The following is a 21,162-nucleotide window of genomic DNA, read 5'->3' on the forward strand; positions in this document are numbered from 1 at the left end:
ATGGAGACAGAAGGACAGTAGACCAACATGGAGACAGAAGGACAGTAGACCAACATGGAGACAGAAGGACAGTAGACCAACATGGAGACATGGAGACAGAAGGACAGTAGACCAACATGGAGACAGAAGGACAGTAGACCAACATGGAGACAGAAGGACAGTAGACCAACATGAGACAGAAGGACAGTAGACCAACATGGAGACAGAAGGACAGTAGACCAACATAGAGACAGAAGGACAGTAGACCAACATGGAGACAGAAGGACAGTAGACCAACATAGAGACAGAAGGACAGTAGACCAACATAGAGACAGAAGGACAGTAGACCAACATGGAGACAGAAGGACAGTAGATCAACATGGAGACAGAAGGACAGTGGAGACAGAAGGACAGTAGACCAACATGGAGACAGAAGGACAGTAGAACATGAGACAGAAGGACAGTAGACCAACATGGAGACAGAAGGACAGTAGATCAACATAGAGACAGAAGGACAGTAGACCAACATAGAGACAGAAGGACAGTAGACCAACATAGGAGACAGAAGGACAGTAGACCAACATGGAGACAGAAGGACAGTAGACCAACATGGAGACAGAAGGACAGTAGACCAACATGGAGAGACAGAGACCAACATGGAGACAGAAGGACAGTAGACCAACATAGAGACAGAAGGACAGTAGACCAACATGGAGACAGAAGGACAGTAGACCAACATAGAGACAGAAGGACAGTAGACCAACATGGAGACAGAAGGACAGTAGACCAACATGGAGACAGAAGGACAGTGGAGACAGAAGGACAGTAGACCAACATGGAGACAGAAGGACAGTAGACCAACATGGAGACAGAAGGACAGTAGACCAACATGGAGACAGACCAACATGAGACAGGGACAGTAGACCAACATGGAGACAGAAGGACAGTAGACAACATGGAGACAGAAGGACAGTAGACCAACATGGAGACAGAAGGACAGTAGACCAACATGGAGACAGAAGGACAGTAGATCAACATGGAGACAGAAGGACAGTAGACCAACATGGAGACAGAAGGACAGTAGATCAACATAGAGACAGAAGGACAGTAGACCAACATGGAGACAGAAGGACAGTAGACCAACATGGAGACAGAAGGACAGTAGACCAACATGGAGACAGAAGGACAGTAGACCAACATGGAGACAGAAGGACAGTAGACCAACATGGAGACAGAAGGACAGTAGACCAACATGGAGACAGAAGGACAGTAGACCAACATGGAGACAGAAGGACAGTAGACCAACATGGAGACAGAAGGACAGTAGACCAACATGGAGACAGTAAGAGACAGTAGACCAACATGGACAGACAGAGACCAACATGGGACAGAAGGACAGTAGACCAACATGGAGACAGAAGGACAGTAGACCAACATGGAGACAGAAGGACATGGAGACAGAAGGACAGTAGACCAACATGGACAGACAGTAGAGAGACAGAAGGACAGTAGATCAACATAGAGACAGAAGGACAGTAGACCAACATGGAGACAGAAGGACAGTAGACCAACATGGAGACAGAAGGACAGTAGATGGAGACAACATAGACCAACATGGAGACAGAAGGACAGTAGACCAACATGGAGACAGAAGGACAGTAGACCAACATGGAGACAGAAGGACAGTAGACCAACATGGAGACAGAAGGACAGTAGACCAACATGGAGACAGAAGGACAGTAGACCAACATGGAGACAGAAGGACAGTAGATCAACATGGAGACAGAAGGACAGTAGACCAACATGGAGACAGAAGGACAGTAGATCAACATAGAGACAGAAGGACAGTAGACAACATGGAGACAGAAGGACAGTAGACCAACATGGAGACAGAAGGACAGTAGACCAACATGGAGACAGAAGGACAGTAGACCAACATGGAGACAGAAGGACAGTAGACCAACATGGAGACAGAAGGACAGTAGACCAACATGGAGACAGAAGGACAGTAGACCAACATGGAGACAGAAGGACAGTAGACCAACATGGACAGAAGGACAGTAGAGGACAGAAGGACAGTAGACCAACATAGAGACAGAAGGACAGTAGATCAACATGGAGAGACAGAAGGACAGTAGACCAACATGGAGACAGAAGGACAGTAGACCAACATGGAGACAGAAGGACAGTAGACCAACATGGAGACAGAAGGACAGTAGACCAACATAGGAGACAGAAGGACAGTAGACCAACCAACATGGAGACAGAAGGACAGTAGACCAACATGGAGACAGAAGGACAGTAGACCAACATGGAGACAGAAGGACAGTAGACCAACATAGAGACAGAAGGACAGTAGACCAACATAGAGACAGAAGGACAGTAGACCAACATGGAGACAGAAGGACAGTAGACCAACATGGAGACAGAAGGACAGTAGACCAACATGGAGACAGAAGGACAGTAGACCAACATGGAGACAGAAGGACAGTAGACCAACATGGAGACAGAAGGACAGTAGACCATAGAGACAGAAGGACAGTAGACATGGAGACAGAAGGACAGTAGACCAACATGGAGACAGAAGGACAGTAGACCAACATGGAGACAGAGAAGGACAGTAGATCAACATGGAGACAGAAGGACAGTAGACCAACATGGAGACAGAATGACAGTAGACCAACATGGAGACAGAAGGACAGTAGACCAACATGGAGACAGAAGGACATGGAGACAGAAGGACAGTAGACCAACATGGAGACAGAAGGACAGTAGACCAACATGGAGACAGAAGGACAGTAGACCAACATGGAGACAGAAGGACAGTAGACCAACATGGAGACAGAAGGACAGTAGACCAACATGGAGACAGAAGGACATGGAGACAGAAGGACAGTAGACCAACATGGAGACAGAAGGACAGTAGACCAACATGGAGACAGAAGGACAGTAGACCAACATGGAGACAGAAGGACAGTAGACCAACATGGAGACAGAAGGACAGTAGACCAACATGGAGACAGAAGGACAGTAGACCAACATGGAGACAGAAGGACAGTAGACCAACATGGATACAGAAGGACAGTAGACCAACATGGATACAGAAGGACAGTAGATCAACATGGAGACAGAAGGACAGTAGACCAACATGGAGACAGAAGGACAGTAGACCAACATGGATACAGATAGTAGAGTTGTGATATAGGGTGCTAGTTTTGTCCTATATTTCTATTGTATTTCTTTTTAATCCCAATCCAGGAGGCCTTTTGCCTTTTGGTAGGCCATCATTGTAAATAAGAATTTGCTCTTAATTGACTTGCCTAGTTAGATAACTGTTAAGTTATTGTTTTTATAAAAATAAGATCATAGAAACAGACCCAACCCACTGGGTACTGACGTCAATTCAACGTTGATTCAACCAGTCTGTACCCAGTAAATAACAGGTATCAGATGGATGTCCTCTGATGGAAATCCCTGTCTGTACAGTCAAATACAGTCAAGGACTGGCTGGCAGTTAAAGAAACAATAGGTTGACTCTCTATTTATCTGGAGGCACTCAGTTACATAGTATGGAATTCAAACAGGCCCTGATGACAGATCCTTCTTACCTCATTGTCATCATTTAATTTCTCCAACCATAATGACAACATATTTAAGGGTGTCAGAGAGCTTAGAGCAGGACAAATAAAACATGGGATGGGTTTGGAGGGGCTGGGATGGGATGGGTTTAGAGGGGCTGGGATGGGATGGGTTTGGAGGGGCTGGGATGGGATGGGATGGGTTTAGAGGGGCTGGGATGGGATGGGTTTGGAGGAGCTGGAATGGGATGGGCTAGGATGGACTGGGTTGAGATGGGATGGGATGTGCGAGGATGGGATGGGCTGGGATGGATTGGGTTGAGATGGGATGGGCTGGGATGGCCCAGGCCTTAGTGTCTAGTCTCCATGCCAAGTCTCCTTGGGGGAGACGTATCAGTAGAGTTAGTAGAGCAAGCACTAAAACTGCTGCAGACTGCACAACCTCCTCACGCAGAACAAATGTTCCACTCTTTTTCTCCCTCTACGCTCAGTGGAATTGATCCGGATGCCTTACCTCCAAGCCCTAGTCTCTCTCTCTCTCTCTCTCTCTCTCTCTCTCTCTCTCTCTCTCTCTCTCTCTCTCTCTCTCTCTCTCTCTCTCTCTCTCTCTCTCTCTCTCTCTCTCTCTCTCTCTCTGTCTCTCTCTCTCACTCTCTCTCTCTCTGTCTCTCCATGTCTGTCTCTCTGTAGGGTATAGGGTGGGCTCTGGTCAAAAGTAGTGTACTGTGTAGGGTATAGGGTGGGCTCTGGACAAAAGTAGTGCACTATGTAGGGTATTTTTTTTATTTAACCAGGTAGGCTAGTTGAGAACAAGTTCTCATTTGCAACTGCGACCTGGCCAAGATAAAGCATAGCAGTGTGAGCAGACAACACAGAGTTACACATGGAGTAAACAATTAACAAGTCCATAACACAATAGGAAGAAAAGAAAAAGGGGGAGTCTATATACAATGTGTGCAAAAGGCATGAGGAGGGAGGCGAATAATTAGAATTTAGCAGATTAACACTGGAGTGATAAATGATCAGATGGTCATGTACAGGTAGAAATATTGGTGTGCAAAAGAGCAGAAAAGTAAATAAATAAAAACAGTATGGGGATGAGGTAGGTAAAAATGGGTGGGCTATTTGCCGATAGACTATGGAAAGCTGCAGCGATCGGTTAGCTGCTCAGATAGCAGATGTTTGAAGTTGGTGAGGGAGATAAAAGTCTCCAACTTCAGCGATATTTGCAATTTGTTCGGTGGACTCTGGTCAAAAGTAGTGTACTATGTAGGGTATAGGTTGGACTCTGGTCAAAAGTAGTGTACTATGTAGGGTATAGGGTGGGCTCTGGTCAAAAGTAGTGTACTATGTAGGGTATAGGGTGGGCTCTGGTCAAAAGTAGTGTACTATGTAGGGTATAGGGGGGACTCTGGTCAAAAATAGTGTACTGTGTAGGGTATGTAGGGTATAGGGTACCATTTGGGATGCATGCTGAGGTCCTCTGTGGCCCACCACCGTCTAATAGTTTTTCCGGCTTTAAAGCTACAACACCCAGGGGGAAAGCCAGAGGCTATTTAATTAGCTCTGCTAGCCTGAGTCCCAAATGACAGGCTATTCTTTGACCATGGCTCAGGGGCTTTGGACAAAAGTAGTGCACTATGTAGGGAATAGGATGCGATTTGAGACTCATTCCTAGCCTGCTGCTCTTTCATTCTCTTTCTTCCGGAGGCTAGAGAGTGAACGCATAAAGCCCAAAGTCCTGATGTTTGTTTGTTACAGGTAGTTGTTGGAGATGGTTGGGTGTTGCTCCATGCAGACCTAAGTCACATAGCCAAAAAAAAAAAAAAAAAAAAAAATGTTTCAAATATGCCACTGTCAGGACTCAGAGAAGGAGTATATTTGGCTTTCGGCTCAAATTGTATTATGGATTGGGTGCTATGCTGTTGCCGTAAATCTGTTAGCTCAGAGAAATCACACCCAACATGTCTGAGAGAGTGAGTTCACCCATGGTTTCTGATGATGATGATGATGATGATGATGATGATGATGATGATGATGATGATGATGATGATGATGATGATGATGATGATGATGATGGAGGAATGTGTGAGACAACTCTATGCTTTCTAATCCAACAGTATACTCTATGGTTCATAATCAGACTGTTGTAGTAGAGGTTGGGTTAGAGCCAGACTGGGACCTGCAGTGTTGTGTTGTTGGCTCTGGAGCTCCTGACCTGATCCTCTTTTCTCGTGTATGAGACCCGTACTTGAACCCCGTTGGTCACACTATGTTAAAACTTATTCGGGATCCGTGTCCCTTCCATGGGACAGTGAGCTAACGTAGGCTAATGCGATTAGCATGAGGTTGTAAGTAACAAGAAAATGACCAAGTGTATAGACATATCTGACATTTGCAGAAAGCTGAAATTCTTGTTAATCTAACTGCACTGTCTAATTTACAGTAGCTATTACAGTGAAATAATACCATGCAATTGTTTGAGGAGAGTGCACAATTTTGAAAATGAAAGTTATTAATAAACAAATTAGGCACATTTGGGCAGTCTCAATACAAAATATTGAACAGAAATGCAATAGTTCATTGGATCAGTCTAAAACTTTGCACATACACTTCTGCCATCTAGTTACCAAAATGTAAATTGTACCTGGGCTGGAATAATACATTATGTTCTTTCTCTTGCATTTCAAAGATGATGATACAAAGAAAATACAAAAGAACGGTTGTTTTTTTTCTTTGTATTATCTCTTACTAGATATATTGTGTTATATTCTACTACATTCCTTTCACATTTCCATAAACTCCAAAGTGTTTCCATTCAAATGGTACCAAGAAAATGCATATCCTTTATACAGGGCCTGAGCTACAGGCAGTTAGATTTGGTTAGGACATTTGAGGCAAAAATGGGAAAAAAAGGGGCTAATCCTTATCACACATTAAATGTGTTTACATTTGGTGGGATTTGACATTGATGACGATTTCTTTTCTATCGTACTTGATATGACTTAAAATGTGTAGTTGTAAGGAGTTGATAGTAACAAACAGTTGAATCAGTCATCACATAAGGTCGCTTTGACAGTCATAGAAATTGAATTACTCAATATGGCCGCCCATCCACCCATCACTGAACATTGACTTGAACAGGTGCTTCCCTTTAGGGTAATTATATTTCTGTGTTGGCAGCAAACCAATTTGGCTATCCACATTGGAGAACCCTTTAAAGAACCCTTCTTGGTTTAAGTAGAACCCTTTTGTTTCACGGTATAACCATTTTGGGTTCCATGTAGAACCCTTTCAGTCACTTCTCGTGAAAAACAGAAGATGTCTTGCCATAATGTGAAATTACCTAACTGCCCTGGGAGATAATTGCATGACAGCCTCCACTCTTATATTGTATCCTTTGTTGGGGGAATATTTTCAGATTCCACCTGTGTGTTAAGAATCTAGATTACTGCTATTTTAAATAATGAAAATGTCTATGAAGACCTCATTCTGTAATCACAGACAGACTAGACCTAATTTTGTGATCATAGTCAGACTAAACCTCATTCTGTAATCATAGTCAGACTAGACCTCATTCTGTAATCATAGTCAGACTTAACCTCATTCTGTAATCATAGACAGACTAGACCTCATTCTGTAATCATAGTCAGACTAAACCTCATTCTGTAATCCCAGACAGACTTAACCTCATTCTGTAATCATAGTCAGACTTAACCTCATTCTGTAATCATAGTCAGACTAGACCTCATTCTGTAATCATAGTCAGACTAGACCTCATTCTGTAATCATAGTCAGACCAAATCTCATTCTGTAATCATAGTCAGACTTAACCTCATTCTGTAATCATAGTCAGACTAAACCTCATTCTGTGATCATAGTCAGACTAGACCTCATTCTGTAATCACCGACAGACTTAACCTCATTCTGTAATCATAGTCAGACTTAACCTCATTCTGTAATCATAGTCAGACTTAACCTCATTCTGTAATCATAGTCAGTGTTCCGTAAAAACTCATTTTTATTTTCCAACAAAATTCCCATAATAACAAAACAGGTGTATCTGTGTGTTGTGAGATAATTTCTAGAAAACATATTTCTAATGTTGTGGCAGATTGCCATTGGAAAGGTCACCTGCAGTGATACTTCGCTACGTTACAGCCTCGTCTCTAGAATCATTGACAATTACGGTGGACTGTCGTGGCTAAAGGCCACAGCTCTATTGAAGGGCTATATGTGTTTTCTAAAGGACACCATGAACCACCGGGACCATTATTTAGCTCCGACCTTAAGAATGCTGCTACTGTTCAGACAGGCTTGATTTGCATAAACCATATACACATGGAAAGCCCAATAACGTCTAATATAGAATCTTTAGTTTAACTAAGCTTTATTCAATACAAATGCATAGGTTTTTCTTTTAGGTCGAAAGAATTGGAAACCAAATCAAATCAAATCAAATCAAATCTTATTTATAATAATAATATAATATATGCCATTTAGTCACATACACATGGTTAGCAGATGTTATTGGTCACATACACATGGTTAGCAGATGTTATTTGTCACATACACATGGTTAGCAGATGTTAATGCGAGTGTAGCGAAATGCTTGTGCTTCTAGTTCCGACAATGCAGTAATAACCAACGAGTAATCTAACCGAACAATTCCACAACAACTACCTTATACACACAAGTGTAAAGGGATGAAGAATATGTACATCAAAATATATGAATGAGTGATGGTACAGAACGGCATAGGCAAGATGCAGTAGATGGTAGAGAGTACAGTATATACATATGAGATGAGTAATGTAGGGTATGTAAACATTATATTAAGTGGCATTGTTTAAAGTGGCTAGTGATACATTTTTCCATCAATTTTTGCATTATTAAAGTGGCTGGAGTTGAGTCAGTATGTTGGCAGCAGCCACTGTTCGTGGTGGTTGCAATTGTAATTGAGAACTTGTTCTCAACTTGCCTACCTGGTTAAATAAAGGTGAAATAAAAATAAATAAATAAACAGTCTGATGGCCTTGAAATCCCCATGTCAATCCTTTAACCCAAAAATCAATTATTAAATTAAACAAACAAGCAAACCAGCCAATCAATCAATCAAACCTCCCCCTGAGTCCTGGCTATACAATGCACTGACACACCTAGGACTTTCTCTGACAATCTGATGCACTGATTGACATTTAACTGTTCTCTCCCCAGGACTACAGAGTGAATATCTTCCTGAGGCAGCAATGGAACGACCCCAGGCTGGCCTATAGTGAATACCCCGACGATTCTCTCGACCTGGACCCGTCTATGTTGGACTCTATCTGGAAACCTGATTTGTTCTTCGCCAACGAAAAAGGCGCCAATTTCCATGAGGTTACGACTGACAACAAACTACTAAGGATTTCAAAAAATGGAAACGTATTGTATAGTATTCGGTATGCTATTATTTTCTTGTTGTACCTTCCCCTTTTCTTGTTAGTTTCTCAGAATGTCTATCCGGTGCTAGACCTATAGCTGACAGATGATTGTCTATCCGGTGCTAGACCTATAGCTGACAGATGATTGTCTATCCGGTGCTAGACCTATAGCTGACAGATGATTGTCTATCCGGTGCTAGACCTATAGCTGACAGATGATTGTCTATCCGGTGCTAGACCTATAGCTGACAGATGATTGTCTATCCGGTGCTAGACCGATAGCTGACAGATGAATGTCTATCCGGTGCTAGACCTATAGCTGACAGATGATTGTCTATCCGGTGCTAGACCTATAGCTGACAGATGAATGTCTATCCGGTGCTAGACCTATAGCTGACAGATGATTGTCTATCCGGTGCTAGACCTATAGCTGACAGATGAATGTCTATCCGGTGCTAGACCTATAGCTGACAGATGATTGTCTATCCGGTGCTAGACCTATAGCTGACAGATGAATGTCTATCCGGTGCTAGACCTATAGCTGACAGATGATTGTCTATCCGGTGCTAGACCTATAGCTGACAGATGATTGTCTATCCGGTGCTAGACCTATAGCTGACAGATGAATGTCTATCCGGTGCTAGACCTATAGCTGACAGATGAATGTCTATCCGGTGCTAGACCTATAGCTGACAGATGAATGTCTATCCGGTGCTAGACCTATAGCTGACAGATGAATGTCTATCCGGTGCTAGACCTATAGCTGACAGATGATTGTCTATCCGGTGCTAGACCTATAGCTGACAGATGATTGTCTATCAGGTGCATGGCCTATGGCTGACATATTATATTGCTTACGGTGGAAACAAAACAGATATTAACATCCACATAACAACAAAAGTGATCGACTTTAAATGCAAGCATTTTTTCAATGTATTTGATCTGTTATCAAGCCTAGTATTCAACCCTTGGACAGACAGAGAGGAATTGGATCCTTATAAACAGCCATGGGAAGGCAATGAGAAGAGGCCTTCTCGTATCTTACCTTGACACCATCAAATGAACCCATTCGATCGATTTGAGCTCACCTGACCCCGCGTTAAAGGAAACCTGCCTCGGTGTCTTTGATTCTCACCTGACCCCGCGTTAAAGAGAACCTGCCTCAGTGTCTTTGATTCTCACCTATGGCTGACCCCTGACCCTGCCTCGTGTCTTGACCCCGTTTAAAGGAAACCTGCCTCGGTGTGATTCTCACCTGACCCCGCGTTAAAGAGAACCTGCCTCAGTGTCTTTGATTCTCACCTGACCCCGCGTTAAAGAGAACCTGCCTCAGTGTCTTTGATTCTCACCTGACCCCGCGTTAAAGAGAACCTGCCTCAGTGTATTTGATCTCACCTGACTCCGCGTTAAAGAGAACCTGCCTCAGTGTCTTTGATTCTCACCTGACCCCGCGTTAAAGAGAACCTGCCTCAGTGTCTTTGATTCTCACCTGACCCCGCGTTAAAGAGAACCTGCCTCAGTGTCTTTGATCTCACCTGACCCCTCAGCGTTAATTAAAGAGAACCTGCCTCAGTGTCTTTGATCTCACCTGACCCCGCGTTAAAGAGAACCTGCCTCAGTGTCTTTGATCTCACCTGACCCCGCGTTAAAGAGAACCTGCCTCAGTGTCTTTGATTCTCACCTGACCCCGCGTTAAAGAGAACCTGCCTCAGTGTATTTGATCTCACCTGACCCCGCGTTAAAGAGAACCTGCCTCAGTGTCTTTGATTCTCACCTGACCCCGCGTTAAAGAGAACCTGCCTCAGTGTCTTTGATTCTCACCTGACCCCACGTTAAAGAGAACCTGCCTCAGTGTATTTGATTCTCACCTGCCTCAGTGTCTTTGATTCTCACCTGACTCCGCGTTAAAGAGAAACTGACTCAGTGTCTTTGATTCTCACCTGACTCCGCGTTAAAGAGAAACTGACTCAGTGTCTTTGATTCTCACCTGACTCCGCGTTAAAGAGAAACTGACTCAGTGTATTTGATTCTCACCTGACTCCGCGTTAAAGAGAAACTGACTCAGTGTCTTTTCTGTTTGAAAAAAAAAGAATCCTTATAAATAACATTTGTTGTGTAACGGTGATGATGTCACACTGCGGTATAAGTAAACTATGAATGCAATGCAACCAATAGACCTGCTCCTCTCCTACCTGCATGTATCTCAAGATAAAAGTAACAGCAGCCGTCTAGGTTGAAGCATGAATGGCTGCCTCTTCTATAGATGTTTTTCTATACTCGCGGTATGAACAATAGCATGGAGATGCAGCCAGTCTGTTAGGGGATGAGGTTCACGTGCACGGCAAGCAGGAAGGTGTTTGGGGATGAGGTTCACGTGCACGGCAAGCAGGAATGTGTTTGGGGATGAGGTTCACGTGCACGGCAAGCAGGAATGTGTTTGGGGATGAGGTTCACGTGCACGGCAAGCAGGAATGTGTTTGGGGATGAGGTTCACGTGCACGGCAAGCAGGAATGTGTTTGTGGACGAGGTTCACGTGCACGGCAAGCAGGAATGTGTTTGGGGATGAGGTTCACGTGCACGGCTAGCAGGAAGGTGTTTGGGGATGAGGTTCACGTGCACGGCAAGCAGGAATGTGTTTGGGGATGAGGTTCACGTGCACGGCAAGCAGGAATGTGTTTGGGGATGAGGTTCACGTGCACGGCAAGCAGGAATGTGTTTGGGGATGAGGTTCACGTGCACGGCAAGCAGGAATGTGTTTGGGGATGAGGTTCACGTGCACGGCAAGCAGGAATGTGTTTGGGGATGAGGTTCACGTGCACGGCAAGCAGGAATGTGTTTGGGGATGAGGTTCACGTGCACGGCAAGCAGGAATGTGTTTGGGGATGAGGTTCACGTGCACGGCAAGCAGGAATGTGTTTGGGGATGAGGTTCAAGTGCACGGCAAGCAGGAATGTGTTTAGGGATGAGGGGAAGAATGCCTGAGATGTGTATTGTAACCTTTTAGATTACAAGGCATCATGACAGGAAATATAGCCGTTAGAACAATATGTTACCCTGCTTCTCCTCCTGTAATGCCGTGCTAGTGGTTTATAACAATATGTTACCCTGCTTCTCCTCCTGTAATGCCGTGCTAGTGGTTTATAACAATATGTTACCCTGCTTCTCCTCCTGTAATGCCGTGCTAGTGGTTTATAACAATATGTTACCCTGCTTCTCCTCCTGTAATGCCGTGCTAGTGGTTTATAACAATATGTTACCCTGCTTCTCCCCCTGTAATGCTGTGCTAGTGGTTTATAACAATATGTTACCCTGCTTCTCCTCCTGTAATGCCGTGCTAGTGGTTTATAACAATATGTTACCCTGCTTCTCCTCCTGTAATGCCGTGCTAGTGGTTTATAACAATATGTTACCCTGCTTCTCCTCCTGTAATGCTGTGCTAGTGGTTTATAACAATATGTTACCCTGCTTCTCCTCCTGTAATGCTGTGCTAATGGTTTATAACAATATGTTACCCTGCTTCTCCTCCTGTAATGCCGTGCTAGTGGTTTATAACAATATGTTACCCTGCTTCTCCTCCTGTAATGCCGTGCTAGTGGTTTATAACAATATGTTACCCTGCTTCTCCTCCTGTAATGCCGTGCTAGTGGTTTATAACAATATGTTACCCTGCTTCTCCTCCTGTAATGCTGTGCTAGTGGTTTATAACAATATGTTACCCTGCTTCTCCTCCTGTAATGCCGTGCTAGTGGTTTATAACAATATGTTACCCTGCTTCTCCTCCTGTAATGCTGTGCTAGTGGTTTATAACAATATGTTACCCTGCTTCTCCTCCTGTAATGCCGTGCTAGTGGTTTATAACAATATGTTACCCTGCTTCTCCTCCTGTAATGCCGTGCTAGTGGTTTATAACAATATGTTACCCTGCTTCTCCTCCTGTAATGCTGTGCTAGTGGTTTATAACAATATGTTACCCTGCTTCTCCTCCTGTAATGCTGTGCTAGTGGTTTATAACAATATGTTACCCTGTCTATTCCATTCATTATATTCTATTAATTTCCATTCTTCCATTCTATTCTATTCCATTCTATTATATTCAAAAATATATATATATATTCTATGCCATTATATGCTATTCTATTCCATTTTTACATTCAATTCTATTCCATTCTTCCATTCAATTCTATTCAATTAAATTATACTTAATTCCATTCCATTCAATTCTATTCCATTATATTATACTTAATTCCATTCCATTCTATTCCATTCATTCCATTCTATTCCATTCTAGTCTTCCATTAAATTCTACTCCATTATATTCTACTTCATTCCATTATATTCTATTATATTCAGTTCTATTCCATTCTATTCTATTCCATTCCATTCTATTATATTTCATTATTTGCTATTTCATTCTATTCTATTACATTCCATTACTTTCTATTCCATTATATTCTATTGTATTCCATTGTATTCCATTCCATTGTATTATATTTCATTATATGCTATTCCATTCTATCCCATTCCATTCTATTCTATTCAATTTCATTACTTTTTATTCCATTATATTCTATTGTATTACATTCTACTCCATTCCATTCTATTCTATTCCATTATATTCTATGTAAACGTGTTAACAAAATAACGCTGATCCTGGCCTGTCTGTTCTGCTCTTTCCTGTTTTGTGCTGTTCTCTTCTGTTTTGTTCTGTTGTGTTCTATTCTATGTGACCAGAATAACACTGGTCCTGGCCTGTCCCATGGACTTGAAGAACTTCCCAATGGACGTACAGACCTGTATCATGCAGCTGGAGAGTTGTGAGTATTCCATTATCCTTTAGGAACACAGTTATCACACACACACACACAGGTAGGGTAGAGGGAAAGTATTTATTTTGTGTTAGTGTGATGGATGTGTCTCTGGTCTGGAGGACAGTATGATGAAAGGCCCAGTGATTTACACAGGCCCCTCCAGCAGCAGAGTGCAGATACAGGGAAGGGACAGAGAGGGAGTCAGGGGGGACCAACCTCCTCCAACCTGCTCTAACCAGCCAACACCGGCTTGTCCCTCCCTCCCCACCTCTTCTCTTTGGAAATTATGGATTTTTCTTTTTTCTTGACTCATTGTTCTCAGGTGTGAAGAAGGAAAACAACATGTATTGCTTCTGTATGAACACTGTGGAGCTACGGTAGAGTTGGTTGATCAAGGCATTTAAACCTTCATCATACCACATTGTCAATAATATTTGTTTTCTCTCTTACAAACAGCTTGAATGTACTGTGATACTGTGGTAGTAAGACTGTAGTAATACTGTGGTAATAATGATCTTGTTTCAAACTGCTCCCATCCAGTCGGCTATACGATGAATGATCTCATATTTGAGTGGGATGAGAAGGGAGCCGTGCAGGTTGCAGACGGGCTGACGTTACCTCAGTTTATACTGAAAGAGGAGAAAGACCTGCGATACTGTACCAAGCACTACAACACAGGTAGGTTTGTCTCTCATCACCTTTCTGGCTAACTCTTCCTCATACGCTCTTTTTTTAAGGGGGTTTGTACATTGAGATAAACTCTTTCTCTATGTTGGTCTTTTGTTGAATGTCTGAGAACAACGTAACATAAACATTACAGGGTGCTTTGTTAGGACACATAACGCTGGAACACAGAGTGGGAGAAAGAAGGGGGGGAAGGACCGAAACCAATCAGAGCTTTGTCCCAAAATGGCCGCTTTATTCACTGAAAAACATCTGGCCACTCAACCTCATCAATCTCACATTGTTACACTCCAGATGCAACAGAAGAAAACAGAGACTGAAGAGCGGTCTAGATGGAATCTAAACAGAGACTGAAGGCCAGTCTAGATGGAATCTAAACAGAGACTAAAAGCAATTCTAGATGGAATCTGAACATAGACTGAAGGCCAGTCTAGATGGTATCTAAACAGAGACTGACTTCCAGTCTACAATAATCTAAACAGAGACTGGAGGCCAGTCTAGATGGAATCTAAACAGAGACTGAAGGCCAGTCTAGATGGAATCTAAACACAGACTGAAGGCCAGTCTAGATGGAATCTAAACAGAGACTAAATAGAGACTGAAGGCCAGTCTAGATGGAATCTAAACAGAGACTGAAGGCCAGTCTAGATGGAATCTAAACAGAGACTAAATAGAGACTGAAGGCCAGTCTAGATGGAATCTAAACAGAGACTGAAGGCCAGTCTAGATGGAATCTAAACAGAGACTAAATAGAGACTGAAGGCCAGTCTAGATGGAATCTAAACAGAGACTGAAGGCCAGTCTAGATGGAATCTAAACAGAGACTGGAGGCAAGTCTAGAATAATCTAAAATAGAATAGAGAGTGAGGAAAACAACAAAGGATAAAGTAAAGATATGATTTGATAATATATGATAATATATAATTTGATTGTATATGATTTGATATGATTGTAAATTACTTGATATGATTTGATATGATATGATATGATATGATATGATTTGATATGATATGATATGATATGATATGATTGTATATTCTTTGATTTGATATGATATGATATGATTTGATATGATATGATATGATTTGATATGATATGATATGATATGATATGATTGTATATTCTTTGATTTGATATGATATGACTTGATGTGATTTGATTTGATTTGTTGTGATTTTGTTATTTATTTTTTCTGATGATTTTGTTTGTTGTGTTGTTGGCATTGGATTAAATTGATATCTGGTGCCATTAAAATGTCGATTATTTTATATATCATACCATCGCTCAGGAGAGGGTGAAATGACAGGCCAGCAGGCCAGCTGATGGATGGCATCTGTCTCCTACCTCTAGAATCCTGTTCTCTCAGACATAGACAGCCTTGACATGCTTGATGGCATGCTAAATCCCCTCCTTCCACACACACCACACACACACACACACACACACACACACACACACACACACACACACACACACACACACACACACACACACACACATTGAACACAGACACACTGAACACACACACACACAAATTGAACACACACCGACTGAACACACACACACACACTGAACATACACACTCTCTCTCTCTCTCTCGCTCTCTTCTCTCTGTCTATCACCCTCTCTCTCTGTCCCATCTCTCTTTTTTTCTCTCAAACCCCTCCCTCCCTCTCTCTCTCCCCATGGCCCCACCCCACTTCCGCTTCTCCCCCTCCCCCTCTGTCCTGACTGTGGCCTATTATCTGTCCTGATTTGTCATAGACACTTGCTAAAAAACTTTAATGAGCAAACCTTCCTTCATGACCTGGCAACTTTAAAAGACACTTGGACCTTCTTTTTTTCAGTGTTATTGTTAATAAACACGCCCCCATAAAGAAAACGAGAATTAAAAACAGGTTCGGCCCCTGGTTCGACCGTGATCTGGCAGAGTTACTCCATCTCAACAACTCAATTTGGCCTAAGGCTCGGCACACGCTTACTCAGGCTTACTGGCTCTCGTTCAGACAAATGAGAAATACATGTAAGTGCACTCAGGCTATCCAGAAGGCCAACGTTATTTACTTTAAGGAGCAGTTCTCTCTCTCTGGGTCTAACCCCAAGAAGTTCTGGAAAACGTTTAAACCCTCCTCGTCACAGCTGCCCATGTCCTTTAATGTTGATCATGTGGTTGTTACTGACAAGGAGCACATGGCTGAGCTCTTTAATCACCACTTCATTAAGTCAGGATTCCTTTTCGACTCAGCCATGACTCATTGCCCGCCCAACATTTCCTCATCTCCCACCCCTTCTAATACGACTATCCCCAATGCTCCTCACTCTTTTCTCCTGCCCCACTACAAAGTATCTCCATGCAGGTGGTCACTGAGTCCGAGGTGCTAAAGGAGCTCCTGAAACTTGACCCCAAAAAAACATCTGGTTCAGATGGTTTAGACCCTTTCTTTCTTAAGGTTTCTGCCCCTATCATCACCAAGCCTATCTCTGACCTTTTTAACCTGTCTCTCCTCTCTGGGGAGGTTCCCATTGGTTGGAAGGCAGCCACGGTTTGTCCTTTATTTAAAGGGGGAGATCAAGCTGATCCTAACTGTTATAGGCCTGCTTCTATTTTGCCCTGATTATCAATAATGTTGAAAAACTTGCCAATAATCAACTGACTGGCTTTCTTGATGTCTATAGTATTCTCTCTGGTATGCAATCTGGTTTCCGCTGTCACGTCTACTCCTGCTCCTCCCCTCCGTTGTGCGACGTCGCTGGAGTACTAACCACCGGTTCTGGCACTCATCATTACGCACAGCTGGCACTCATCATTACGCACATCTGGCACTCATCATTACACACACCTGGCACTCATCATTACGCATAGCTGGCACTCATCATTACACACACCTGACACTCATCATTACACACACCTGGCACTCATCATTACGCACATCTGGCACTCATCATTACACACACCTGACACTCATCATTACGCACAGCTGGCACTCATCATTACGCACACCTGGCACTCATCATTACACACACCTGGCACTCATCATTACGCACACCTGACACTCATCATTACACACACCTGGCACTCATCATTACGCACATCTGGCACTCATCATTACACACATCTGGCACTCATCATTACACACATCTGGCACTCATCATTACACACAGCTGGCACTCATCGTTATGATTCACACCTGACCTCATTACCTCCCCTTCATAGGTCCCTTCATTTTGTTCCTCAGTTGGTATTGCACCTGTGTTCATGTTACCTCGCTTCTGTTGCTTCTGTCTTGTTTCATGTTTGTTGTTTTCATTAAACGTTTTACCTGCACCTGCTTCTCGACTCACGGTGTCATCGTTACAGAATACCAACTCCAACAATGGAAAAAGCAGGAAAATCGGATATCTCTCAGACGGTCGATGAACAGGGTTACCTTCTGCGTCGGCAGCATGACCAGCTGGCACAACTGGGGACAGCCATGGAAGAGGTCCTTCGCAGTTTGCAGCGTCTCAAACATTCCCGGGAGGCGCTGCATCCTAATAGTGGAGGATATTCTAGATCCAGCCTACCCAGTGAGCCAGCCCAACAGCCCATTCAGCAACACGCTCCAGGTCAGCAATGCCCATTTATCCCTCCCAGAGAAATATGACGGTACCCCATCCAAATGACGTGGCTTCCTACTTCAGTGCTCTGCTGGACTCTCGGCGCCGTGGGGGTCAGCTCCAGTATCTGGTGGACTGCAAGGGGTATGGCCCTGAGGAGCAGTGTTGGGTTCTGGTGGAGGACATTCTGGATCTCAACATCTTCTGTGATTTCCACCTTCGCTACCCGGATCAACCCGCTCCTCGTCCCGAGGTCGTCCACCTAGTCGGCCACGTCCTGCGGCCGTGCATCAGAGGGGGGGTTCATGTCACGTCTGCTCCTCCCTTCTGGCGTGCGACGTTGCCGGAATACTAAGCACCTGTCCTGGGAATCCTCATTACGCGCACCTGGCATCCATCATTACGGACACCTGGCATCCATCATTACGGACACCTGGCATCCATCATTACGCGCACCTGGCATCCATCATTACGGACACCTGGCATCCATCATTACGGACACCTGGCACTCATCTTTATGATGAGACACCTGGACCTCATTTCTTCCTCTGTATAGGTCCCTTCATTTTGTTCATTCCTCAGTTGGTTTTGTACCTGTGTTCATGTTGCCTCGCTTCTGTTGCTTCTGTCTTGTTTCATATTTGTTGTTTTCCTTAAACGTTTTACCTGCACCTGCTTCTCGACTCACGGCGTCATCGTTACATCCACTCACGTTATGGACGTTATGGATTTTAATGCCAGCAGCATACCACCCTGCATACCACTGCTGGCTTGCTTCTGAAGCTAATCAGGGTTGGTCCTGGTCAGTTCCTGGATGGGAGACCAGATGCTGCTGGAAGTCGTGTTGGAGGGCCAGTAGGAGGTGATTGACACTGCCCTGTGTAGGGTGCCGTCTTTCGGATGGGACGTTAAACAGGTGTCCTGACTCTGAGGTCAGTAAAGATCCCATGGCAATTATTGTAAGAGTAGGGGTGTTAACCCCGGTGTCCTGGCTAAATTCCCAATCTGGCCCTTAAACCATCACGGTCACCTAATAATCCCCAGTTTACAATTGGCTCATTCATCCCTCTCCTCTTCCCTGTAACTATTCCCCAGGTCGTTGCTGCAAATGAGAATGTGGTCTCAGTCAACTTACCTGGAAAAATAACGGATAAAAAAATGTGTCACTGCAACCTAAATTATATCAACATTTCCCTTGATTCTAAGCAATGTTGTGCTGCTATTTTGATTGACTTGGCCAAAGCTTTTGATACGGTAGACCATTCCATTCTTGTGCGCCGGCTAGGGGGTATTGGTGTATGTGAGGGGTCTTTGGGCTGGTTTGCTAACTACTTCTTTCAAAGAGTGCAGTGTATAAAGTCACCAAGTGAGTACCCCAAGGCTCAATCCTAGGCCCTGTGCTCTTCTTAATTTACATCAACAACATAGCTCAGGCAGTAGGAAGCTCTCTCATTCATTTATATGCAGATGATACAGTCTTATACTCAGCTGGCCCCTCCCCGGATTTGCTCTACAGCAACGTTTTCTTAGTGTCCAACAAACTTTCTCTGCCCTTAACCTTGTTCTGGACATCTCCAAAACAAAGGTCATGTGGTTTGGTAAGAAGAATGCCCCCCTCCCCACTGGTGTGATTACTACCTTTGAGGGTTTAGAGATGGATGTAGTCATCTCATACAAGTTCTTGTGAGTATGGCTAGACGGTACAGTGTCCTTCTCTCAGCACATATCAAAGCTGCAGGCTAAGGTTAAATCTAGACTTGGTTTCCTCTATCGTAATCGCTCCTCTTTCACCCCAGCTGCCAAACTAATCCTGATTCAAATGACCATCCTACCCATGCTAGATCACAGTAATATATAGATCGTCAGGTAAAGGTGATCTCGAGCGGCTTGATGATCTTTACCATTCAGCCATCAGATTTGCCACCAATGCTCCTTATAGGACACATCACTGTACTCTATACTCCTCTGTAAACTGGTCATCTCTGTATACCCGTTGCAAGACCTACTGGTTGATGCTTATTTATAAAACCCTCACTCCCCCCTATCTGAGATACCTATTGCAGCCCTCATCCTCCACAACACCCGTTCTGCCAGTCACATTCTGTTAAAGGTCCCCAAAGCACACACATCTCTGGGTCGGTGCTCTTTTCAGTTTGCTGCAGCTAGAGACTGGAACGAGCTGCGAAAAACACTCAAATTGAAGGGTTTTATCTCCATCTCTTCATTCAAAGACTCAATCATGGACACTCTTACTGACAGTTGTGGCTGCTTCGCGTGATGTATTTTTGCCTATACCTTCTTGCCCTTTGTGCTGTTTTCTGTGCCAATAATGTTTGTACCATGTTTTGTGCTGCTACCATGTTGTGCTGCTGCTATGTTGTGTTGCTACCATGTTGTTGTCATGCTGTGTTGCTACCATGTTGTTGTCATGTGTTGCTGCCATGCTATGCTGTTGTCTTAGGTCTCTCTTTATGTAATGTTGTGGTGTCTCTCTGGTCGTGATGTGTGTTTTGTCCTATATTTTTATTTTTAATCCCAGCCCCCGTCCCAAACGAGGCCTTTTGGTAGGCCGTCATTGTAAATAATAATTTGTTCTTAACTGACTTGCCTAGTTAAATAAAGGTGAAATAAATCAAATCCAATATTATTCACCAGCCATGCTGCACCGTGTGTACGTGATTATCTGCTCCTCAATCAAGCACAAACTTTACATTTGTCTCAAGTTTACTAGCAGCAATCTAGTGATTTGAGGAGAGACGATTCCTCGGCCCCACTGCGTCCTTCCTTCAGCGTTCATACTTTGTCCTGCTTATATCCCTTCCCCCCTTTCCCTAGTCCATGTAGATTGGTTCAGACCACATGTAATGTCCCCTTCCCCCCTTTCCCTAGTCCATGTAGATTGGTTCAGACCACATGTAATGTCCCCTTCCCCCTTTCCCTAGTCCATGTAGATTGGTTCAGACCACATGTAATGTCCCCTTCCCCCCTTTCCCTAGTCCATGTAGATTGGTTCAGACCACATGTAATGTCCCCTTCCCCCCTTTCCCTAGTCCATGTAGACCACATGTTGGTTCCATGTAGATTGGTTCAGA

At 43.7% G+C, this 21,162-nt stretch overlaps 1 protein-coding gene and 1 long non-coding RNA gene across 4 annotated transcripts in view; one reads left to right on the forward strand and one right to left on the reverse strand.

Annotated features, from left to right (window-relative positions):
• The window catches only part of glra1 (glycine receptor, alpha 1), a 109,703-nt gene that overhangs the window by 61,306 nt on the left and 27,235 nt on the right, over nucleotides 1–21,162 (forward strand). For all 3 annotated transcript variants that reach the window (XM_052487532.1, XM_052487533.1, XM_052487534.1), the window contains 3 exons: nucleotides 8,775–8,998; nucleotides 13,713–13,795; nucleotides 14,330–14,467. In XM_052487532.1, the coding sequence (XP_052343492.1) occupies nucleotides 8,775–8,998; nucleotides 13,713–13,795; nucleotides 14,330–14,467 (445 nt within the window). The remainder of the gene's footprint in view (nucleotides 1–8,774; nucleotides 8,999–13,712; nucleotides 13,796–14,329; nucleotides 14,468–21,162) is intronic.
• LOC127913881 (uncharacterized) lies at nucleotides 9,266–10,141 on the reverse strand. The gene is made up of 3 exons (XR_008087103.1): nucleotides 9,627–10,141; nucleotides 9,442–9,552; nucleotides 9,266–9,404 (listed from the first exon to the last, which is right to left on the reverse strand). It is a non-coding gene; the product is annotated as an uncharacterized LOC127913881 (long non-coding RNA).

Source organism: Oncorhynchus keta, chromosome 30 (genome assembly GCF_023373465.1).
Source record: "Oncorhynchus keta strain PuntledgeMale-10-30-2019 chromosome 30, Oket_V2, whole genome shotgun sequence".
Taxonomy (NCBI): domain Eukaryota; kingdom Metazoa; phylum Chordata; class Actinopteri; order Salmoniformes; family Salmonidae; genus Oncorhynchus; species Oncorhynchus keta.